We start from the raw sequence: 26091 nt of genomic DNA, 5'->3' as shown, positions 1-26091 counted from the left end.
ATTTTTGAATTCTGACTGAACAAGTCTCCCTCCTTTCCCCAGCTCCTCCCCTAATTTCTTCACCAACACTGCTAGCTATTTATAAGAACTCTTGTTGAAGGCTTAAAAATTCCCTTGCCTATCCACTGATGTCCAAGTTGAGACAAAGCGCAAGTTTCAAAGGGCAGAGAAAAATTTTAAAAGTTTCCTCCTGACCAAGTTCAACTAAAGAAGTTCAAAAGGAGTTTCAATTGGTATTACATTTTGCCTATCTAAGATGTACATAAGTACCAGTGACATATCTTTTCCTAAGAACAATTTAAATAACATGATTTTCTGATGACTTACTGAACATATTCCATGTATTACCCAAGGTTAATGCACATAAAGGAATGACAAGATAGTTCTTTCCTTGGAGAAAAGAGCTTCAACAGTATTTTAAGGACTTCAGCAGCACGGAGAAGCAGGTGGCTGAGATAGGAATAGACAAATAGTGTTTCAAGTTTCAAGTAAGTTGTTAACATTTTATTTATTAAGCTAGGTGGCAGGAATCATTTTTATTTTTTGAAATGTTCACTCTTATATGTAAGGTATTTCATTAAAATTCCTATCTTAAAATGACTTTAGTATCTGCTATACGGACTGCTATGGGGGGGGGAAGGTAGGCTGACTTCAAAAAATACTATTTCAGGCAAGTGTTTGGCACAGTTGTAAAGATGTCCCTTGGCAGCCATATCAGAGTGTGGGAGTTCAAGTCCTGGCTCCATTCCCAATTCCAGCTTTCTGCTAGTGTGCACTCTGGGAGGCAGCAGGTGATAACTCAAGTGGTTAAGTCCCTGCCATCCAATGTGGGAGACTTGGACTGAGTTCCTGGCTCCTGGCTCCTGACTTTGGCTTGGCCTGGCATAGCCTGGCTATTATGGGCACTTGGTGAGTGAACCAGCAAATGGGTGATCTCTCTCTCTGCCTTCCAAGTCAAAAAAAAAAAGTTTTAAAAACAGTACCTTTTTATCAACACAAAATCTTACTAAAAAAAAAAAACCTGCTGGCATTCAGCTCAAGGTTAATAAGAACTTTAAGAGATAATTTAACTTTATTAAATATGACCAGAAATAACTACAATTTACAACTTTATGACAATTTTAAAACTCAAATACAATGTTTTTAATTGATAGAATTTACTCACTATACAATTCATCCTTTTAAAGTATATATACAATTTAGTATATTCACATAGCTATGCAACCACCACTAATTCTAGAACATTTTTATCACCCCAAAATGAACTAAGATCTATAAATAGTCACTCCTCATTCTCCCATGTTCCCCAGCTCTTGCGACCACAAATCTACTTTCTGTCTAATTGGATTTGCCAATTCTGGACATATCTTTTTTTTTTCTTCCTTTCCATCGGTTCACCCCCAAATGGCCGCTGCGGCCGGCCTGCTGCGCTGATCCGAAGCCAGGACCCAGGTGCCTCCTCCTGGTCTCCCATGCAGGTGCAGGGCCCAAGCACTTGGGCCATCCTCCACTGCCTCACCAGGCCACAGCAGAGAGCTGGACTGGAAGAGGAGCGACTGGGACAGAATCCGGTACCCCAACCAGGACTAGAACCTGGGGTGCCGGCGCCGCAGGCGGAAGATTAGCCAAGTGAGCCGTGGCACCGGCCATGGACATTTCATAAAAATGGAATCATCCTAGCCGGCGCCGTGGCTCAATAGGCTAATCCTCCACCTTGCGGCGCCGGCACACCGGGTTCTAGTCCCAGTCGGGGCGCCGGATTCTGTCCCGGTTGCCCCTCTTCCAGGCCAGCTCTCTGCTATGGCCAGGGAGTGCAGTGGAGGATGGCCCAGGTGCTTGGGCCCTGCACCCCATGGGAGACCAGGAAAAGCACCTGGATCCTGGCTCCTGCCATCGGATCAGCGCGGTGCGCCGGCTGCAGCGGCGGCCATTAGAGGGTGAACCAACGGCAAAGGAAGACCTTTCTCTCTCTGTCTCTCTCTCTCACTGTCCACTCTGCCTATCAAAAAAAAAAAAAAAAAATGGAATCATCCAACACAGACCTTTTGTATTTAGCTTTTTCACTTTGCAAAATATTTTCAAGGTTCGTCCACATGGGATGAATCAGTGCTCCATTCATTTTTATGGCTCAGTAATATTCTATCAAATAGACAGGCAATTTACTTATCCATTCATCAGCTGGTAGATATTTGTGTTGTTTTCACTTTTTAGCTGTTACCAATAATGCTGCTAGGAACATTCAAACATTTGTGTATATGCTTCTGTGTGAAGTCTTTTTCTTTTTTTTTTTCCCTTTTAAGAATTTTTTTTATTACTATAAAGAGTGTGGATTCATTTTCAATCCTCTTGGGTATATTCCTAGAAACAGAATTTCTTGGTCACATGGTAACATTATGTGAAGAAATCTGGTTTATAAGGAATTAGAATTATTTTCTCATATTCATATATATTTTTACCTTTTCCAGGGTAGATGAAAATGAATTTAATAAGAAAGATAATTCCAACTTTCAGTCACATAGAAAACCACACAAATCAAACCTGTAAATCTTGGGTATAATAAACATAAGAAATAGGCAGTTTCGGATTAGTTTTAGTAAGGCTAAAATAAAAGGGAGTTTGGGGACCAGTGTTGTGGCACAGCAGGTATGCCACTGCCTGCAACACCAGCATCCCACATGGGTGCTGATACTAGTCTTGGCTGCTCCACTTTGGATCTAGCTGCCTACTAATAGACCTGGGAAAGCAGTAGAAGATGGCCCAAGTGCTTGGGCCCCTGCACATAGGAGACCTGAATGGAGTTCCAGGCTCCTGGCTTCAGCTTGGCTCAGTCCCAGCCACTGCAGCCATTTGAGGAGTGAACCATCAGATGAAAGATTCTCTCTCTATAATTCTGCCTTTCAAATAAATAAATAAATATTTTAAATAGCAAGGAGGGGGAATCAAACTTCTTTGATGACATTTAACATATCACATCCCTAGTCCTAAATCTCAAACTATCCTTGAAGGGCAGCCTTAACCTACTTTGTGAATTATAGATAACATTATATTGTTATATAACATTATGTTGTTATATAACATTATGTGCTTCATTTTTTAATAACTATCAAATTAATATATAGTTTTCAGTTATTTTTCAGACAGACTACATTAAAGATGCAATCAAGGCAGGTCAAACCCCACTTCTGTCAAACTGGACCCAAATCTTTTCAAAAAAACTAATTCCTGGTTATTTAGCAATGACTAGGCTTTCTACTCTGTTGTGCTTGCCTCCTGCACATAACCACAGCAGACAGCAGACCCACCTCACCAAAGATAACAGGTGTATTAGTAGGAACCTCCAAACTGGCTATGTTCATAATCATCTGTGCTGCACAAAACAGGAATAAAATGAGCAGTGCATGAAAATACCCAACTACCAAGAAAGAATATTACCTAAGGTTTTTTCTTTGTTCCTGTTGCACTCTGAATCTTGCTGACCATCAGGGGGATCTGTTCGAGCTTCTCGCCCAGGAATTTCCTCTCTTGACTCTTGCGTGCAGTAGGCTGGGCCCACCAAATTCCTGTTCTTTGTTATAAAGTCACTGCCTTCATCCTCTTCCAATGAATGCTTGTTACTTGTGCCACAATTTGAGTCTTGATGTTGAAGAATATCATTTGACTGAGAGTTACACAACATATCTGCTTTCACCCCTAGCCCACAAATTCCAGCTTCTTCCATTGTGCCAATTTCAAACTAGAGGGAGGGGAACAAAAAGATGGGAGAAGGGGTTAAATCAAATATAATCAATGTTTGCACCAATGGCACATCACAGCATGACAGCTTTTTTTCTTCCTCAGTAGTTTGCAAAATAACGTAAATGTGGCAGTTTCTCAGTATCACTGAGAGATGACCTAACTATAAATAAGAAAATTAAAGTTAAAACAAGTCATATAACTAAGTAATACCAAAGGAGGTAAGAAGTCCCAGTTAATCATGAATCTAAATTGACTTCCCTATGAAAGTTCACCACTTGAAATAATTAGCGCCTAAATCAGGCATTGGCACAGTGGTCAAGCCCTTATTTGAGATGCCCATATACCATATCACAGAACCTGGGTTTGAGTCCTGGCTCTGCTTGCAATACCAGCTTCCTGTTCATATACACCCTGGAAGGCACCAAGTGATGTCAAGTACTTGGGACCCTGCCACTCTCATGGGAGACCCATAATGAATTCTGGGCTCCTGACTTTAACCTAATCTAGCCCTAGCTGTTGTAGGCATTTGGGGAGTGAACCAATGGATGAGAGACCTGTGTGTGTTTGTGTGTGTGTGTGTATTATTTGAGAGGCACAGATATATATATGTATGTGTGTTGTGTGTGCATATATATATATAATCTGTATATATATATATATCTGTGCCTCTCAAAATTTTAAAAAATTTTCGTGATTCTATAATTTAAAATAATAATTGGGACCTAACAGAAGTTGAGTTGTCCCAAGGTAATGAGCATTAATTACTCCTGTCTTATCTTCCAGGATAGCTAGCTACCTACCTACCAAAAGGACAAGCACCCAGGTAGGCACTACATCTCCCATCCCCCTACATCTAGGTAGGACCGCTATGTGAAGTTCCCACAAAAGGGAACGTGAGCAGAGGCAATGACAGTCCCTTCTGCAGCAAGCTACTCTTAGAAGTATACATTCTTTCTCTACCATCTTATCCCCATGCTGAGTGAATGCACAAGTCTCCAAGGGGGCCCAGCACTGTGGCATAATGGGTAAAGCAGCTGCCTGTAGTGCTGGCATCTCATACGGGCACCGGTTTGAGTCCTGGCTGCTCAACTTCCAATCCAGCTCTCTGCTGTGGCCTGGGAGGGTGGAGGATGGCCCAAGTCCTTGGACCCCGGCACCCACGTAGGAGACCCAGAAGAAGCTCCTGGCTCCTTGCTTTGGGTCGGCACAGCTCTGGCCATTGAGGCCAATTGGGGAGTGAACCAGTGGATGGAAGACTTTCTCTGCTACTCCTCTCTCTGTGTAACTCTTTCAAATAAATAAATAAATCTCTTTAAAAAAAAAGTCTCCAAGACCCCAAGGGATGGGACAGCCACAAGATGCAACCAGTCGGGGCCCCTAAATCCATGTACATACAAGCAAATCCTCCTACCTACAAACAAACAAAAAATCCATACTGGACTACAAGGTGAAGAAGAAATCAACTCTTCTCATGTTAAGCCACAGAAATTTTGAGACTGGTATTTTGAGCATCTCTTATAAACCTAACTAATACAAATAGTACAGAGGCATTTCTTCTAAAATCTTATTCTGGAATCATAACTTTTACCTTACTCATATTGTTAACTCTATTTATATGAGGTTTTTCACCTGGGTAAAACTACTTGGTCATACGATGTGGCACAAATGTAAATTCTGTACATTTCTTCCCTATATGAAAGATGGCTTCTTCCTTTTCTGAAGAATATACCTGAGGGGAGAAAGTGTCTAATTATCTTCCTGTCATAAGTAGACAAAAGCTACTTTCAAAAAATAATGGGAAAGCAGATTAGATTTCCAGTTACAATAGTATCCAACTAAAGGACTAAACATAATTCGAAGTATAAAAGTAGAGCAGGATGGAAACAGAAGGGAGAGGCAAAGGAAACTAAAATCTTATATTTTGTAGTCTAATATAGAGAAATCAGTAATTGTGCTTTTGGAAGAACAAATTGGCTATGTTGAAAAACTCTTTGGCAATATAGATACCTTCCAACCCAATTAACTCTACATGTAGAATTTTTTTAAATTTATTTTGAAAGAGTTACAAAGACAGAGAAGGAAAGGGAGAGAGAAAGAGAGGTCTTCCATCTTGCCGGATCACTCCCCAATTGGCCACAATGGCAGGAGCTGCACCAATTTGAAGCCGGGAGCCAGGAGCTTCCTCCAGGTCTCCCACACGGGTGCAGGGGCCCAAGCACTTGAGCTATCTTCTACTGCTTTCCCAGGCCATAGCAGAGAGCTGGATCTGAAGAGGAGCAGCCGGGACATGAACCAGCACCCACATGGGATGCTGGCACTGCAGGCAGCATCTTTACTTGCTACACCACAGCATCGGCCCCATCTACTTGCAGAATTTTACCCAAGTATGTACATATGTGTACCCAAAGTACAAGAATGTTTACAGCAGCACTATTTGTAACAGCCCCAAATGGAATTAACCCAAATTTCTATCAACACAGCAGTGGATAAACTATGATATGTTCACACTATCCAGCCATGTAGGAACACAGATGAGTCTCAAAGACTTGATTTGAGAAAGCTGCCACAAGAGAACCTACTTCGGGAAAGCATTTACAAACAAAGTTCAAAAATAGGCCAAGTGAATGGACGGTACTAGAAATGAGGACAGTGGTTACCACAAGGGTAGGGCCTTTTGGGGGTACTTGTAATATACTATTTCTCAATCAAGATAACACAGGTGTTCGTTTTGTCAAAATTCACTAAGTCTAAACATTTATGACTTGTATACTGTTCTAGACATGTTTATTTTAAAAGTTGAAATTTTACAGTATTTTAAGAGTTATAAAGAGAGGCCAGCGCTGTGGCACAGTGGTTAAAGCCGCTGCCTGCAGTACCAGCATCCCACATGAGTGCTGGTTCCCAGCTGCTCCTCTTCCAATCCAGCTCTCTGCTATGGCCTGAGAAAGTAGCAACAGATGGCCCAAGTTCTTGGGCCCCTGCACCCACATGGGAGACCTGGAAGAAGCTCCAGGCTCCTGGCTTTGGATTGGCCTAGCTCCAGCTATTGCAGCCATTTGGGAAATGAACCAGCAGATGAAAGATCTCTCTCTGCCTCTGCCTCTCTGTAACTCTGCCTTTCAAATAAATAAATAAATCTTTTTAAAAAGTTATAAAGAAAAAACAAGTATTTCCATCAAAAGAGAAAGAATATGTTACTTTTCATACTTTTAAAATACATGTAAAATGTTGATTTGTTGAAAAAAAATTAATCTATTAAAAGAAAATGGATCAACTATTCCCAAGTTTTGACTTGATTCCACATTCTAAACTTAATTCAGACAGAAAAAACTTACAAAGTATACTGACTCCTAAAATTCTTTGAAAGAAAAAAAATGCTAGGGGCTGCCATCGTGGTACAGCAGGCAGAGCCACTGCCTGCAATGCCGGCATCTCATATGGGCACCAGTCTCAGCTGCTCCACTTCTACTCTGGCTCCCTGCTAATGTACCTGGGAAGGCAGCAGAAGATTGCCCAAATGTTTAGGCCCCTGCCTCCCACATGGAGACCCAGAAGAAGCTCTTGCCCTGGCCTTGGCCTGGCCCAGTCCTGGCTATTGTGGCTATTTGTGGAATGAACCAGCAGATGGAAGATCTCTCTGTCTCTGTCCCTCCCCCTCTCTCTGTATTTCTGCCCTTCAAACAAATAAATAAATCTTTAAAAAAAAAAAAAGGTCAAAATTCACTTCCAGGGGCTGCTGTTGTGGTGCAGCTGGCCCAGATATTCTTCAAGCCCTGGCTCTGCTCCCAATTCTTACTTCCTACTAATGCATACTCTGGGAGACAGCAGGCAATGACCCAAGTAGCTGGGTCCCTGGCTCACTGCTGACTGTTTCCGGCACTTGGAGAGGGAACTAGCAGATGGTCTCTGTTGCTCTGCCTTTCAAAGAAACACAAATAAGCACATAACAATAAAATACAGGAGACAGTTATGTAATTACTGGTCTCTAAGAATAGACTGAAAAAAGAAAAATACCCTATAGTATGTACTACACGCCATGATTTGGGGTTGTCTGGTGGTAGGATTGTACAACTTTATGAGCAGAGAAGCACATACAATCTTTGGTAAGGTACAGAGAATATAGTGGAGGGAAACTGGGTGGGTAGGGAATAGGAGGGGAAGAGAGACTTCCACAGCAAGCTTGTCATTAGGTACCATGAGTTACTATGACAAGAACTTTCTCAAACACCTGGGTGAATATAGTTCTCTAATATCTGAACAAATTTGTGAAACAAAAACTATCACATTTTTATCTTGTTTATCAAGTCTATACTTGTGAGCAGTATGTGTACCTCCTGTAGCCTAAAAGTCACTACAGTGGGAAGGCATTTTGCATAATGGTTAAAAGATGTCACTTGGGGAGACCAGCGCCGTGGCTCACTTGGTTAATCCTCCGCCTGCGGTGCCGGCATTCCATATGGGTGCCGGGTTCTAGTCCCGGTTGCTCCTCTTCCAGTCCAGCTCTCTGCTGTGGCCCGGGAAGGCAGTGGAGGATGGCCCAAGTGCTTGGGCCCTGCATCCACTTGGGAGACCAGGAAGAAGCACCTGGCTCCTGGCTTCAGATTGGCACAGTGCCGGCAGTAGCAGCCTTTTGGGGGGGTGAACCAATGGAAGGAAGACCTTTCTCTTTGTCTTTCTATAACTCTACCTGTCAAAAAAATAAATAAATAATTTAAAAAAATAAAAAAGATGTCACTTCGGACCCCTGCATCCCAGATCTGGAGTCCTTTGGTTTGGATCCCAGCTTTACTCCCTATTCCAGCTTCCTGCTAATGTATACTCTGGAAGGCAGCAGGTGATGGCTCAAGTAGTTGGGACCCTGCTACCCACATAGGAAATGCAGATGGAGTTCCTGGCTCCAGCTGTTGTGTGAATTTGAAATGTGAATGAGTGGATGGGAGATCTCTGTCTTTTCACCTTTCAAATAAATTAAATACAAATAAAAAAAAAACAAACACTAAAAAAACATGCCACTGCTACAGAAGTACACCATGTGTTCCAACAGTGCCTACAAGAGGCTTAAATACCAATCATCTCCCATCCCAGCTGCTCCGTCTGGTCTAAAGATACATTTCATAATCTTCCTTCCACTGTCTCAATACTTGGAGCTAAGACAAATCCCTAATTAACTAAGAAATGCCTTAAAAATGGGCAGCCAACAGTTTACCATTAATAAATTGTAGGAGCAAAGAATAACTATTATAGAAATGTTTGCAAGTAAACAGGAAGGAGTCCCCTACTCATAAGTTTTTTGAAACTGAGATTACATGGAAATTAAAAGCCTCTAGAAATAAGTTTCTTCCCCTTTGTGACTAGAGATGGATGAATAATTTTTAAGTTGAAAACTTTCACTTACGCTTTTTCAAATATTGTTGAAGCTAAAGAACCATATTTCTTCGGCTTACTCTGTTCAAAAGGGTTAAATGCTTTTAATATAGATGTTCTTTTATTGATACTGGTGTAAGTAAACTAAGAAGAAAACAACAGCTAACACCCACATTTGCTTCCCAATTATTTCAACTACTGTCTGCTTACAAGAGCTTCAATGCCCCCAACAGTAGCAGCCAGCAAAGGCCACGGTGGCCCTAAAGGGAGCAGTGAGAGAGCTGGTGGACATTTATATATTTTCCTGGGCAGAGATCCTTAGCTTGCCTCACATTCCTGAAGAGTACAGAAAGAACTTAGCAAACAGGTAAAGGAAACCTTTAGTACCTTCAAGTACGCACTATGCGAAGCACCCTCAAAGTTATCCCATTTAACCTCCCCTATTGAAAGGTAGGCCTAATTATCCCCAGATAAGGAAAATGAGACTTGGTGGGATTAATTAACTCTTGCTCAAGGTTACATTAAAGTAAGGGATCAGCAAAATTCATATCTACGAAATTCAAGAGCCTATGTTCTATTACACTGTTCCCCTCACTTATAAATGAGCCTTGGGAAATCAAAGTCCAAAGTCAAACAGAACTCTGACACAGTTACAAAATAAATCTAAGAAATTCAGGGTCGGTGCTGTGGTGCAGGTTAATCCTCCACCTGCAGTGCCGGCATCCCATATGGGCACCAGTTCTAGTCCCAGCTGCTCCTCTCCCAATCCAGCTCTATGCTGGGCCTGGGAAAGCAGTAGAAGATGGCCCAAGTCCTTGGGCCCCTGCACCCACAGGGGAGACAAGGAAGAAGATCCTGGCTTTGGATCAGCACAGCTCTGGTCATTGCAGTCATTTGGGGAGTGAACCAATGGAAGGAAGACCTTTCTCTCTGTCTCTCCCTCTCACACTGTCTGTAACTCTACCTCTCAAATAAATAAATAAAATATTTTTTTAAAAAAATTAAATATCTAGGAGCTGGCATTCTGGCATAGCAGGTAAAGTTGCCACCTGTGATGCTGGCATCCCATAAGGGTTCTGGTTCAAGTCCCAGCTGCTCCACTTCCAATCCAGTACCTGCTAACATGCCTGGGAAAGCAGTGGAAGATGGCCCAAGTTTTTGGGCTCCTGTACCCAGGCAGGAGACCTGGAAGAAGCTCCTGGTTTCCGATCGGCGTGGCTCCAACAGTTGCGGCCACCTGGGGTAGTGAAGCAGCGGATGGAAGACTTCTCTTTGCGTAACTCTTAACTTTCAAATAAATCTTAAAAAAAAGTCAAGAACTTCAAACTTTGCTTATTAAAAAAAAGAGGAATAACTAAAGAGGCACAGTATGCTAGATATACCAGTATGTATTTAGGAAAACACTGGCAAAGACGTGTAATGTTTAACAGTGATCAACTCAGATTTAGGGAAGTGACACACATCTCATTTGGGGTAGGGATATCTTTAAATTTGCAGTGATTATTTAAGAGACTGAGGTTGGGATTCTTTGTTATTTTTGTTTTTAATTGTGCTTTAGGATAAACTAAATTATCTCTAAAAATCCCTCCAACCCTGTCTCTAAATGTTTACCCTAAGAGTTGTATACTACCAACCAGGAACGTGAAGACAAGAACATATAAGCAGTCACACTTGCGCTGCCTGGTGCAGGCCCGTGAAGGCAGAATTGGACAGGAAAGTAGTAAAAGAAATCAAAGACACCCTGTATCTCTCAGGGGGACATCGGCTACTGGCATTATTTCTTTTTGAAAAATATTTATTTATTTATTTGAAAGTGAGTTACACAGAGAAAGGAGAGGTAGAGAGAGAGAGAGAGAGAGAAAAAGAGAGGTCTTCCATCTGCTGGTTCACTCCCCAATTGGCCGCAACAGCTGGAGCTGCACCGATCCGAAGACAGGAGCCAGGAGCCTCTTCAGGGTCTCCCACGGGGGTGCAAGGGCCCAAGGACTTGGGCCATCTTCTATTGCTTTCCCAGGCCACAGCAGAGAGCTGGATCAGAAGTGGAGCAGCCGGGTCTCAAACCAGCGCCCATATGGGATGCTGGTGCTTCAGCCCAGGGTGTTAACCCACTGTGCCACAGTGCCAGCCCCCTTTATTTACTTTCAATTTTAAATATTAACCATCTTGTAAGACCTCTCTCCCTCTCTTTCTCTCTCTCTGTGTAACCCTTTCAAATAAATAAATAAATCTTTAAAAATAAATAAATAAATATTAACCACATCCTAAACTCTTCCAGTATTTGGGGGGCTTTTACATTTCCAAATACAAAGTTTTACAAATACACCTATTATAAGAATTACACTTTCATGTACATAAAGTAGAAAAATGTCATTAGCTTTATATGTCATTTAAAATGGTTTATATACAAAGCCATCTTAATGTTCAAATAATTATTCTAAATATCAAAATTTTCCTCACAGTTAACACTTTATCAATCATTAATCTCAAAATCCTGCTTTAAATATTTTGGATCAAAGTCTTTAAAATATGTAATTACATAATTCAATGCGTCCTTAAATAGCACTCTGTTTTACTGTGTTAGAACAAAGAAATGAAATCAAAGGGTTTTTATTTTAACAGATAAAATGATATACTGCTGTGCACTAGTATATAATTAGACTGTGGTATACATGTCTCTACAATATGCCTATATTCTTTAAGGTAATAAATTCTTAGTGCTTCAAAATATAAACTTCCAAAGGTGAGAACTTATTTATATTCCAGGCATGAAATACTTGCCTGAGACTTCCTAATTATATAGCACTGTCTTCCAAAAGAGACCACATATACCCATACATGGGAATTTACTATACATTAAAATCATGTGCAGCCAGAGTTGTTAGGTAAAGCCACCCCCTATGACACCAGAGCCCCATATGGGTCCAGTTTGTGTCCCAGCTGCTCCACTTATAATCCTGCTCCCTGCTATGGCCTAGGAAAAGCAGAAGATTGCCCAAGTATTTGGGTTCCTGCCACCCACACTGGAGTCCTGGATGAAGCTCCTGGCTGCGGCCTGGCCCAGCCCTGGCTGGAGTGAACCAGCAGATGGAAGATATCTGTCTCTCCTCTATTACTTTCAAATAAATATTTTAAAAAATGTCATTGAGAGCCGGCGCCGTGGCTCAATAGGCTAATCCTCCACCTTGCAGCGCCGGCACACCGGGTTCTAGTCCCAGTCGGGGCGCCGGATTCTGTCCCGGTTGCCCCTCTTCCAGGCCAGCTCTCTGCTATGGCCAGGGAGTGCAGTGGAGGATGGCCCAGGTGCTTGGGCCCTGCACCCCATGGGAGACCAGGAAAAGCACCTGGATCCTGGCTCCTGCCATCGGATCAGCGCGGTGCGCCGGCTGCAGCGGCGGCCATTGGAGGGTGAACCAACGGCAAAGGAAGACCTTTCTCTCTCTGTCTCTCTCTCTCACTGTCCACTCTGCCTGTCAAAAATAAAAATAAATAAATAAATAAATAAATAAATAAATGTCATTGAGGCACGCATTGTGCTACAGCGAGTTACGCCACCACTTGGGACTCCCGCATCCCACATAAGAATGCTTAGTTCAAGTCCGAGCTGCTCTACTTCTGATCCAGGATGCGGCTAATGCACACCCTGGAAGGCAGCAGATGATGGAAGTACTTGAGTCTCTACCACCCACACCAGAGAACACGAATGGCATTCCAGGCTCCCAGCTTCAGCATGGACCAACTCTGGCTGCTGTGGGAATTTAGGAGTGAACCAGTAGATGGGGGAGAGGGGGAGAGGGAGAGAAAGAAGGAGAGGACGAGGGGGAGAATAGGGGGAGAGAGAGAAGGGAAAGGGGGGGGAGGAAGAGGAAGAAGGGAGGCAGAGGGAGAGAGCGGAGACTTCCTTCCCTCCATCTTTCTCTCCCCCTCCCTGTTGCTCTCTCAAATAAATAAATGTTTAAAAAAATGGCGTTGTGGCTGGCATTGTGGCACAGTGGGTGAAGCCGCCACCTGTGATGCCAGCATCCCATGGGCACTGTTTGTCTCCCAGTTCCTCCATTTCCAATCCAGCTCCCTGCTAGTGGCCTAGGAAAGCAGTAGATGATAGCCCAACTACCTGGGCCCCTGCCACCCATGTGGGAGACCCAAAAGAAAACTCCTAACTCCTGGCTTCAGCCCGGCCTGCTGCTGGCTGTTGCGACCACCTGGGAAGTGAGTGAACTAGCGGAAGGAAGATCTCTCGATCTCTCTCTGTAACTGACTTTGAAAATAAATAAATCTTTTTTTTAAAAATGGTATCATTTCAAAGTGTTCAAAGAAATTATCTGTCATATCTCCATAACCATGGGGGGAACAAAGTAGTATACTGTCTCACACCTCCAGATATACCAAGATTCAAATGTGAAAAATGAAAACAGCAAAGAACTGGAAGAAATCCTAAATAAAATGCTTTTCATGGCCTTCAGACTGGCCAAAAGACTGTAAGAAGCTCTCCCAAATAAGTCAAGAGACTCCATTTTCAAGGATTTATGAACAAGCAAATCATAATTAAAGAAATAAAAATAATCAATATAGTAAAACATTCTCAACCTTGCTTATGATGAAAAAAATACAAATGAAAATGCAAAAGTAAGGCACTGGGGTCGGCGCTGTGGCATAGCAGGTATAGCCCCCACCTGCAGTGCCGGCATCCCACATGGGTGCCGGTTCAAGTCCTGGCTGTTCCACTTCAGATCCAGCTCCCTGCTATGTTCTGGGAAAGCAGAAGATGGCCCAAGTCCTTGGGCCCTGCACCCGTGTGGGAGACCCCAAAGAGGCTCCAGGCTCCTAGCTTCAGATCGGCGCAGCTCTGGCCATTGCAGCCATTTGGGGAGTGGATGGAAGACACCTCTCTCCCTCCCTCCCTCTGCCTCTAATTCTGCCTTTCAAATAAATAAATCCTTTTTAAAAAAAAGTAACATCTTTTATCTTTCAGATTTTCACGGATATCTAAAAATACCTCCTCGGTGTAGGCAAACAGATTACTTCGTATACTCCTAGAGGAGGACTCTAAATTGGTAGAGTGGGTTTTATAGAGGTATTGTCCAATCTCTATCAATGTCTGAATCCACATTCACTTTCAGTCAGCAATTCCACAACTTGCAAGTTTATTCCATGGATATTCTCACTCAAGTGCAAAAGCGTATTCACCAAACCACTGTTCAGTATCATGCAAAATCTGCAAACAACCTAAATGACCACCAGTAGGGAATTAGTTAAATATGTAACGGTCATCCATGAAGTAAAACTATGCAGCTATTCAATGTAGATTATATGTCGATAAGGACAGATATCCAAGATATAAAAGGAAAAAAGGCCAATGTCTAGTAAAAGATGACATCAATAAAAAAATTCATATATAAGCCAGCATATAGATAAAACTTTCCTACAAGGACATCCTAGAATTGTTCACCATGAGTTGCAGAGAGGCAGAGAGAGAGAGAGAGAGGTCTTCCATCTACTGCTTCATTCCCAAATGGCTGCAACGGATGGAGTGGAGCTGATCTGAAGCCAGGAGCTTCTTGTGGGTCTCCCACATGGTTGCAGGGCCCAAGGACTTGAGCCATCCTCCACTACTTTCCCAGGCCATCAGCAGAAAGCTGGATCAGAAGTGAAACAGCCGGGACTTGAACCAGCACCCATACGGGATGCCAATACTGCAGGCGGCAGCTCTACATGCTACACCAAAGCTCCAGCTCCACTTTTATTTTTTCACAAAGGCTTTTTAAGTTGAGATTTGGCTTGGATATCAGTCTCCTACTTTTTCATTATTCCAATATTAGTTCAAGCTCGGCATCTGAAGATGGCAGACGTTATACCTCATTCCCATCATCTTTTCCCTTGGCCTTACTCTGTGCCAATGGCAAATACAACCAAGCCAATTCACCACAAGGAGTGTCAGAATCCCTAATAGAAATCCCTAACTTGCAAAAAAATAAAAAAATAAAAATAAATAAAAATAAAAAAAAAGAAATCCCTAACTTGCTCAACTGTTATGTGGGCCAAGATTTGAAACTGGACAAACTTCAGCTACAGGTCACAGGCAATGCTAGCAGTAAGGATATAAAACAAGTGCATAGCATGGGCTTTGAGAAACAGAGTTCGAAGCCAATTATAGATTAGTTGATAAACAGAAAAAATAACCAACCCCCTTCCCTCTAATCCCAGTAGGTGAAGAATTAATCAATCGGGACTGTAAAGAAAACATCTTTAGGAGAAAGGTAGAATGCCTTTAAATAAATTAGTTGACCACTGAGTAGAGGAGGAAAGTTCCTGACTAGTGGAAAGAAAAGAACAGTTTGATAGGAAATACACTAACAAATAAGCATTCTTCAAAGTTTTCACCTTTCCAAAGGCAGTATCAGGCAACAAGCCTTTTTGGTCTGTTCCCTCAAATCTTCACACCCATGTCCTTCTACCAGATTACAATTGAAGTAGGCTCTACTACTAAGCTTGACATTTTATAAGGACTCTTCATTTATTTCTCGGCTAAAATCAATTCTGAAAACAGAAATATTCCATTTAAACTTGGCCTCAGGTTTTTCAATGCTCTCACCACAAAGAAATGATAAAAGTCCTTGGTAATGGATATGTCAATTACTCTGATTTGATCATTATGCATGTATCAAATCACCACACTGTATCCCATAAATATATACAATTATTATATGTCAATTAAAAAAAAAAGCCAGGGGCTGGTGTCCTGGTATAATGGGTTAAGCCACCACCTGAGATGCCTGCATCCCATATGGGCGCCAGTTCCAAGTTCCGGCTGCTCCACCTCTGATCCAGCTCTCTGCTACTGCTAATACATCTGAGAAAGCAGCAACAGACGGCCCAATTGCTTGGGCCTTTGCACTCACATGGGAGACCTGGAAGAAGTTCCTGGCTCCTGGCTTTGGTCTGTCCATTATAGCCATTTGGGAAGTGAACTAGCAGAAGGAAGATCTATCCCCCGCTGCCTGTCTCCTGCCCCGTTTCTCCCTGTCACTTTGGTTCCAAATAAATAAACTTTAAAATTTAAAAAAAAACTGGCCTCAATTTATGAATATGGATAGGACATCTGCAAAATTACTAGTTCTTAAAAAAAGGATTCAATGATGGATAATTAACTATTTCTAAGCACAGTATCTAAGCTTACTGTTTGAGATATATGGAATACACAAAAGAGAGCTATCATAGTATATACAAGACTAAAGTTCTGAGTAAAAGGAAGAAGGAAAAAAATCTAACATGACTAATTACTGTGTACCAGGAACTCATCTCAAATATGTTATTTAGTTTACACTTAGAATTCTGATAGTGAGAATACCCCATTACAGAGAAGAAGAAACTAGGGAGTAGTATAGGGCAAACAGCTCCATTTATTGAATCTGTATGCAGGCAGATGCTTCTATAGGGGATGCCCTAAAGAACCACATTTAAAGTTAATCATGGGACGGGTAAGTGACACAATGCCACTTAGGACACCCATATCCCATACCGAAGTACCTGGATTTGAGTCAGAGTTCCACCACTTCGAATCCAACATTTCTGCTAAAGCACACCCTGGGAGGCAGTAGATGATGACTCGAGTACTGGGGTTCCTGCCACCCACGTGGATGACCTAGAAGAAATTCCAGGTTCCTTGCTTTGGCCTGGTGCAGCCCTAGCTGTTGCAGGCATCTGAGGAGTGAACCAGCAGACAGATCTGTGTGTCTCTGCCTTTCAAATAAAATGAAAATTAAAAAAATTTAAAAAAATAAAGGAATAAACATTTTTAAAAAATAAAGTTAATCACGAGGAATATCCAAATGTTTATCCATAAATAAACAAAATGTGGTTTATGTAAACCATAAACTATTATTGAGCCTTAAAAATTAAGGAAATTCTGACACATGCTATAACACAGATGAACTTTGAAGACATAATGCTAAATAAAAGAAGCCAGACATCTAAGGACAAGTATTGTGCCATTCCTCTTACATAAGGTACCTACAGCAGTTAGAGACAGAATACCAGGGACAGGTATTTGGCAGAATGGTGAAGACACTATTGGGATGCCTACATTGCATATTGGAGTGCCTGAGTTTGAATCTTAGTTTTATAATCCAGCTTTCTAGTGCACACCCTGAGAGGTAGAAGGTGATGACTCAAGTAGTTGGGTCCCTGTCACCCACATGCAACACCCAGATTAAGCTCTAGGTTTCTGACTTCAGCCCAGCCCAGCCCAGCCCCAGCTGTTCTGAGTATTTAGGGAGTGAATAAGCAAACAGATCTCTCTTTTTTTGCCTTTCAAATAAATGAGATAAATAAAATTTAAAAAATAAAGCAGAGTACCAGTGGTAGCCAAGGGGCTCGGAGGAGGGAGAAATGTAGTTGTTTAAATGCATACACTTCCAGCTTAAGAAAACAAAAAAGATCTGGAGATGTATGGTGGTGAGGGTTGCACAACAAGTGAACATACTTACTGCTACTGAATTATATGTCTAAAAATGGTTAAATGACAAATTTTACATTAGGTATATTTTACTGCAGGCAAGCACATACACAATACATATCAAAATAATCATGCTAGGGGCTGGCACTGTGGCTTAGTGGGTAAAGCTGCCGCCTGCAGCACCAGTATCCTGTATGGTCGCCAGTTCGAGTCCCGGCCGCTCCATTTTTTTTCTTTTAAGACTTATTTCAATTATTTGAAAGACAGAGTTACAGAGAGAGGCAGAGACAGAGAGAAGTCTTCCATTCGATGGTTCACTCCCCAGATGGCCGCAACGGCCGGAGCTGCACCGATCCGAAGCCAGGAGCCAGGAGCTTCTTCCGGGTCTCCCACATGGGTGCAGGGGCCCAAGGCCTCTCCTTCTCTAACTCTTTCAAATAAATAAATCAATCTTTAAAAAAAAAAAAGAATCATGTTGAACATGCTGTTTAGAATGTTCTTCCAATCTTTAGCAAATAAAAAGCATAACTCGTGCTTGCTTCGGCAGCACATATACTAAAATTGGAATGATACAGAGAAGATTAGCATGGCCCATGAGCAAGGATGACACGTAAATTCGTGAAGCATTCCATATTTAAAAAAAAGTGTAACTCTACAGTGGTTGCTAAGATTACTGAATTATTCCATTAGCAAAATGAAACAGTTGAATCGATAATTAGGATGCCACAATCTTTTTTTTTTTGAAGAATTATTTATTTACTTTAAAGTTAGAGTTACAGAGAGAGAAGGAGAGGGAAAGAAAGAGGTCTTCCATCTGCTGGTTCACTCCAGTTGGCCACAACAGCCAGAGCTGCACTGATCTGAAGCCAGGAGCTTCTTCCCGGTCTCCCACGTGGGTGCAGGGGCCCCAGGACCCAGGCCATCTTCTATTGCTTTCCCAGGCCATAGCGGATAGCTGGATCGGAAGTGGAGCAGATGGGACTCGAACCGGCACCCACATGGGATGCTGGCACTACAGGCAGCGGCTTTATCCACCATGCCACAGCACCAGCCCCAGGATGGTACATTCTTAAGAAGCCTATTCTCTTCCAGAAAAGGAAGCAAAGAAAAAAGCAGACCCCACTGGGGGCAGTGGTTCTCTAAGTATGGTTTGTGAACTCTTCCAAATAGTCTACAAGGCTGAAAACTATTTTCAAAATAACACTAAAATGTTATTGGCCTTTTTCAGTGTCAACAACTGCACTGCTGGTGCTAAGGCTGTAATGAGTTAATACTGCTGGCTCCTGGGTCCTTTGCAGTGGCACTAAACTACACTAGAAGTCATGGTCTTTGTCACCACCATACACTCACAGGGGAGAAAAAAAAGCCATTTTCACTTAAAAATGCCCTTGATGAAGCTATGAAAATTATTAATTATATTAAATCTCAACCCACTGAGTACACATCTTTTAACTCCATGGGAAGACAGAGAAGTACACACAGAGCACTTCTGCTACACACCAAAGCATGCTGGTGGTCTTCAGGAAAAACATGACCACAGCTGCTTGAATCAGGAACTGAACTAGAAACTCTTTCCATGAAACTTCGTTTCTTTTGTTTGTTTGTTTTAAAGACAAACTATGATTGTTTGCTCAGACTTGGCTATTTGGCAAACATTTTCTCCAAAATATAAGAAGAGAGTCTGTCACTTCAAGGCAAACAGCCAAAACAATTCACTGTCAATGATACAATTCGAGCTTTCAAGCAAAAAACAGAATTTTTGAAAACTATCTGCTACCATGTTTGACAGCTTCCCAATTCTTAAAAAGACCTCTCTGATGTGATCAGTGGTGATTTATTAGCTGTGTTTATGTAATTTTTTTAAAAGAGAAAGGTCTTCCTTCCGTTGGTTCACCCCCCAAATGGCCACTACGGCCGGTGCTGCGCCGATCTGAAGCCAGGAGCCAGGTGCTTCTTCCTGGTCTCCCAGGTGGGTGTAGGAGCCCAAGCACTGGGGCCATCCTCCACTGTCTTCCCAGGCCACAGCAGAAAGCTGGACTGGAAGAGGAGCAGCCAGGACTAGAACTGGTGCCCATATGGGATGCCGACACTGCAGGCGGAGGATTAATCAAGTGAGCCCCGGCGCCGGTCCCTATATAATTTTTATAATGAAATCTGTCAACACTTAAAAGAGTAACACAATTCAGTAAACTAGTATTTTCCAAATGACTAATAGATATTACAAAATGTTGCATAAGAAAAAAGATCCTTTAAAAGATGCAAGACAGACCAATAGAATCAAAGAATTTCCACATTTAAAAAGACCACTCCCTATTCAAAATACATACAGGTGTGAGCCATGTTGTCTTCATATACTTTAACTAAATTGGTAAATTACAGGAGACTGATTGCAGAAGCAGTCAAAAAGATTTACCAGTCTTCTAGTAAGCCATTCATTAAAGAGATGGACAAACATGTTTAAAAAAAAAAAAAAACACTTTTCTAATAAACTTTTATTCTGGAAACCAGTTATTTTTAATTTTATCACTCAACTATATTTTTCCTGCTTCAATTTCATTGCTTAATATCTTTACCATCCCAGTGCCTTCTGGTTCTTATCTTCTTGGTGCACACAATATCCTTATCTTTCTTTGGATTTTCTGCATGTCTCTTGGCATCTCAAGTTATTCTGCTCAGATTCACTCTCCAAAGTGTTTCTTCCAGACCGAATATTAATCTTTCTGGATCTCAAACACATCAAGTCTCAACTTCCTGTTCCTCCTTTCTGGTTCTTCATGGGGACTGTTAACATGCATGGTAGGCAGCTTGTGACATGGGCCCCAAAAATATCAATGATCCTCTAGGTATTTACAACCTTGTATTATCCCCTCCCCTTGAATGTGGGCTGAACCTAGTGACCATCTTCTAATGGAGAATTCAGAAAGTGCGGGGATATCACTGTGACTTCCTTCTCTCTCACATTGGCATTCTCTCTTTTACTGGCTCTGATGAAGCCAGCTGCATGTTGTGAGATGTATTTGGAAAGGCCCTTGTGGCAAGGAACCAAGGAAGGTCTCAGGCCAACAATTAATGAGGAACTGGGGCCTCAGTCCAACCACCCATGATGAACTAAATCCTTCCAACAACCACCAAGTGAGTTAGGAAGTAGGTCCTTCTCAGTCAAGCCTTCAGATGACTGTGGTCTATGAAAGACCCTGAAGTGGAGGATCCAGCAAACCATACTCAGATTCCTAATCTATATTACCTGTGAAATCATAAATGTTTCAAAGTCACTAAGTTCCAGGGTAATTTGTTACATAGCAATGGAAAACTAGTGCAATCAATTTTTTTATTTTATAATTTTATAACCCACATGAACAAAAGCTACTTGAGATTCTCAGGAATTTTTAACTACGTAAAATGAGTCCCAAATCAAAAAGTTTGAGAATTGCTGTCCTGGTTGCAGCAGAAACAATGATGGAGAGAGACTAGAAGGCCAGCTCATTTAAATCATGATCAGAGAGGGGGCCGTATCTTTGCACCAATAACCAGGCAGATCCATCTCCAGAGCATAAGCCCTGTGCCCAGGTGGGAGAGGAAGAAGAGTGTCACTTCCCATAGCTCAACTACACTAAACAAAATTAAAAAATAAAAAACTACAGCTAACAAGCAGGCATCTTTCTCCCCCTTTTCGTTAAAATGGCAAGTGCATCAACCAGTGTAACCCAAATCCCAAATGGGTGGTGAGGGACAAATGGTATGAACATTTTCCCTTGGCTTTCCTTGCTCTGACTCATTCAGAAGTCTCTGTATTTTATCTACTTCCTCACTTAATCCTCAGAACTATCTTATACATAGGTGTGATGGACCAACTACCTTGATGACAAGGTAATTTTAAGCACTGTACTATGTCCACAGTCCTGGAAAGCAGTGACCGAATTCTTATCTTTCTCTGTAACAGTCCAAAGGTTATGTTAAAAGGAAACAAGTGTGTTGGGGCCGGCGCTGTAGCGGAGTGGGTAAAGCCACTACTTGCAGTGCCGGCATCCCATATGGACGCTGGTTTGAGTACCGGCTGCTCCAAGGATGGGCATGGGAGACCTGGAAGAAGCTCCTGGCTCCTAGCTTCGGATCAGCCCAGCTCTGGTCATTCTGGCCATCTGAGGAGTGAACCAGTGGATTGAAGACCTCTCTCTCTCTCTGCCTCTGCCTCTCTGTAACTCTGCCTTCCAAGAAAATAAGTAAATCTTTAAAAGAAAGAAACAAGCACAACTGAGTATTTAAAAAACCACCGAATTGTATACTTTAAAGTGGGTTAATTGTATGGTATGTGAAATATTTCTCAATAAAGTTGTTAATCTAAAAAACAAACATACAAATGAGTGAAGCCAGAGCAATGATGGAGTTTTGAAGAGAAACATCAACTGGAGGCAAGATGAATTCTAGGAGTTGTCCCAACTACTACTGGTTAGCAGTGAAAGAATCCAAAGGGATTATCACCATATGTAAGAGGACCAAGAGCAGACAGAGGCATTACTAGGTAAATAGGAACTTAAAAAGAGGTGCAGACTAATCATAAACTAAGGTATGAGGGAAACTAACTTCCCCACTAGTGAAAAAGCCAAGAATGAGAAAGGGCCTGGGAAAAGGTCTCATGAGGACAGTCTCTTGAGTGGTAGCAGCAGGCGCTCATACTGTACATTTACTGGTAACAACTCTGAGACTCTGTATATCACCTTTCTTTCAACAAGATGACTGCATTACATTTCACACTTGACTTCTATGGCTGTTCATTTTATAAAAATGAAGAGTCCTGGATACCATGATTTGTGAAATCACTTCTAGCTCTAAAACTGTACCCCAATAATCGTCTGCAATCTAAGAGTCACCTATATTAGCCCAAATACCTGTTTGGGCAGCAAAAGGAGCAGGAAATCCAAAGATTTTAATGCCCAAAGCCACTGAAATATGCTCGTTGCTGACCTATTTTGCAGAGCAGGGGCTGGGTCGCAAAACCAGCATCTTCAAGCCACAGACTCCTGTATGTAAAATGGTCCTCTACATTTATGGGTTACCTAAGTGGAACATCCTTGTCCCAATTTTATGAAGTCACCCTTTCCCAGCTCCATGTGAACCAATCCTGATGCACCTTTGAAACATCAAGCAGTCTTTTACTTGTCCTACTTACCCAGACTACTCCAGCTCTGTTAACACCAGGCTGTGTGGACTTTATTCAAGAAAAGTTAAAAAAAAAAAAAGTCTCTCTACACTCTACCTCTCAATTAAAGAAAATTACACTGGGAGGTACCTTTGCAGGGAGTTACAGCACAACATACCTCCTGTACCATATCTTAAGGTCAATGTAGAACCTGAGTGAAATTTGTATGGCTCAAACTTGCCTGGTCCCTGGATCACAACACATTTCAATATTCTCTAATTACCCAACTCCACTCTTCATAATTTGGTTTAATTTTACAAAAACTATTTTCATTTTATCTGCCACCAAGTTTTGCTCAGTCAACATTTTTGTTTTTTTCTTTTGCTTTTTGCTTTAAAGTCAAGATTTTTGACCTTCATTATCTTTTTTTGGACAGGCAGAGTGGAGTGGATAGTGAGAAAGAGACAGAAAGGTCTTCCTTTGCCATTGGTTCACCCTCCAATGGCCGCCACGGCTGGCGCGCTGCGGCCGGCACACCGCGCTGATCCGATGGCAGGAGCCAGGTACTTCTCCTGGTCTCCCGTGGGGTGCAGGGCCCAAGGACTTGGGCCATCCTCCACTGCCTTCCCAGGCCACAGCAGAGAGCTGGCCTGGAAGAGGGGCAACTGGGAAAGAATCCGGCACCCCGACCGGGACTAGAACCCAGTGTGCCGGCGCCGCTAGGCGGAGGATTAGCCTATTGAGCCGCGGCGCCGGCCGACCTTCATTATCTTTTAAGAAATATGGTGGGAACACAAGATGCATGGAATGGTTATGCATGTGCAAACATGCCATTAAAACTATAGGGTAATACCTTTAAAAAATCTATTTTTGGAGCCCAAAGAGCCCAAACTCTGGCTATATCACTTACTACCTCTTGTGCAGCCACTTACTACCTCTTGTGAGCTTCTCAGTTATCGATAAACCGGGAACATATGGTACCTACCTTCTTGAGTTGTAAGGTTAAATACAATGAATATAAACTACTGCCACACAGAACTGTTATAATAGCATTTGAATAAAGATATTTTATAAATGTATACATTTTCACTTTTAATATGGTCCACACTTCAACCCAAAAGATCATTTAAGAAATGTGCTTCTCAAAAACTTCTCAAAAAATATCTTACCAAACCACTCCACCCAGAGCTTTCTAAGAGTAGGGATAAAAGGAAAATGAAAAAGTGGTGGGTTAGCAAGTAAATATTACTCCTGGTAGAGTAGCAGTGGGAAGTAGGGATAATGGAGGTCATTCCAGAAATACAAACGGCATGCAAATCAACACCCTAAGCATTAACTGATAATAGAATTATTTTTATACCATAAGAAAACAACACTGGTGACTTCATATATTTTTTCCTTCAAGTAATAAAAATTTCTTTCTTCACCAACAGAATTTCAACTAGGAAGTAAATCCAATCTAAAATATATACTCTCTGGGTTTGAATGGATCTTAAAGGTCACCTGACCTATTTTTAGCCTCTTCTGGAAATATCCCACCTGGGAAAATTTTAACCATAAAGCTCAGTACTCTCAGGCATGGAAAGCCAAGACACTGTGGCAAAAAATGACCTAAATGAAAGATCTCTGTAAGATCCCAGCGGAAAGAACGGGCTATCGAAGAAGGAGGTACCTTTCTCTGAAGGGAGGAGAGCTTCCACTTTTGACCATGGCCTTGTCTAAATAAGGTCGGAGTTGGCGAACTCAAGAGGCTTCCATAGCCTTGGCAGCTCATGACAAGAGCCTCAGGTGATTACTGACGTCATAAATAAGAGTGTCAATTGTTAAATCAACAGGAGTCACTGTGCACTTGCTCCCCATGTAGGACCTCTGTCCTTAATGTGTTGTACTATGAGAATTAACAGTAAAACTTCAAAAAGTACTTTATACTTTGTGTGTCTGTATGGGTACAAACTGTTGAAATCTTAATATAGAGCTGATCTTCTGTATATAAAGATAATTAAAAATGAATCTAAATGAAGAATTGGATGGGAAGGGGAATAGGAGATGGGATGGTTTGCAGGTGAGAGGGTGGTTATGGGGGGAAGAACCGCTATAATCTAAAAGTTGTACTTTCAAAATTCGTATTTATTAAATAAGCTTTCTATTAAAAAAATCTCAATACTGATGAATATCATATTAAATTTATATACCATTTTATACATTTTAAAAACTGACATAGGGGCCGGCGCTGTGGCACAGTGGGTTAACGCCCTGGCCTGAAGCACCAGCATCCCATATGGGTGCCGGTTCAAGACCCGGCTGCTCCACTTCCTATCCAGCTCTCTGCTATGGCCTGGGAAAGCAGTAGAAGATAGCCCAAGTCCTTGGGCCCCTGCACCCACGTGGGAGACCTGGAGGAAGCTCCTGGCTCCTGGCTTCAGATCGGTGCAGCTCTGACCATTGCAGCCACCTGGGGAGTGAACCATCGGATGGAAGACCTCTCTCTCTGCCTCTCCTCTGTGTAACTCTGACTTTCAAATAAATAAATAAATCCTCAAAAAAACTGACATATTTGTTAATTAAAAGTTATTTATCACACTGGAACCTAACAAAAGGTGTTAAGGGTAGTGTGTGTGAAGAGGCAAAGGCAATTTGGGAGGAAATTAGGTTAAAATTACTAAGCAAGCAGAAGCTGCCCATGGAGTAGGGGACAATGACTGTACAATCAATTACACAGTTATAAAAAAATACACAATTTGGGCTGGCGCCGCGGCTCACTAGGCTAATCCTCCGCCTAGCGGCGCTGGCACACCGGGTTCTAGTCCCGGTCGGGGCGCCGGATTCTGTCCCGGTTGCCCCTCTTCCAGGCCAGCTCTCTGCTGTGGCCCGGGAGTGCAGTGGAGGATGGCCCAGGTGCTTGGGCCCTGCACCCCATGGGAGACCAGGAAAAGCACCTGGCTCCTGGCTCCTGCCATCGGATCAGCGCAGTGCGCCGGCCGCAGCGCGCCGGCCGCGCCGGCCATTGGAGGGTGAACCAACGGCAAAGGAAGACCTTTCTCTCTGTCTCTCTCTCTCACGGTCCACTCTGCCTGTCAAAAAAATTAAAAAAAAATACACAATTTTATACCAACTCTAGGCACACTTCACCAACTATGAGCTGTTATTTAAGCAAGTTTGTTTTGTTTTGTTTTGACAGGCAGAGTTAGACCGTGAGAGAGAGACAAAGAGAAAGGTCTTCCTTTTTCCGTTGGTTCACCCCCCAAATGGCCGCTACGGCCGGTGCATTGCAGCCAGCGTGCTGTGCCGATCCGAAGCCAGGAGCCAGGTGCTTCCTCCTGGTCTCCCATGTGGGTGCAGGGCCCAAGGACCTGGGCCATCCTCCACTGCACTCCCGGGCCACAGCAGAAGAGCTGGACTGGAA

General features: G+C 42.4%; 1 protein-coding gene and 1 non-coding gene across 3 annotated transcripts in view; one reads left to right on the top strand and one right to left on the bottom strand.

Annotated features, from left to right (window-relative positions):
* Positions 1-26091, bottom strand: part of TXLNG (taxilin gamma) — a 60619-nt gene that overhangs the window by 27776 nt on the left and 6752 nt on the right. For both annotated transcript variants that reach the window (XM_002719921.5, XM_089324953.1), the window contains exon 2: positions 3433-3733. In XM_002719921.5, the coding sequence (XP_002719967.1) occupies positions 3433-3733 (301 nt within the window). The remainder of the gene's footprint in view (positions 1-3432; positions 3734-26091) is intronic.
* On the top strand, positions 18083-18189 carry LOC127484996 (U6 spliceosomal RNA). The gene has a single exon (XR_007912205.1). It is a non-coding gene; the product is annotated as a U6 spliceosomal RNA (small nuclear RNA).

Source organism: Oryctolagus cuniculus, chromosome X (assembly GCF_051225735.1).
Source record: "Oryctolagus cuniculus isolate XC-2025 breed Fujian yellow rabbit chromosome X, ASM5122573v1, whole genome shotgun sequence".
Lineage (NCBI taxonomy): Eukaryota > Metazoa > Chordata > Mammalia > Lagomorpha > Leporidae > Oryctolagus > Oryctolagus cuniculus.
Note: the sequence above shows the minus strand (reverse complement) of the source record. Positions and strands in the feature narration are given on the sequence as shown.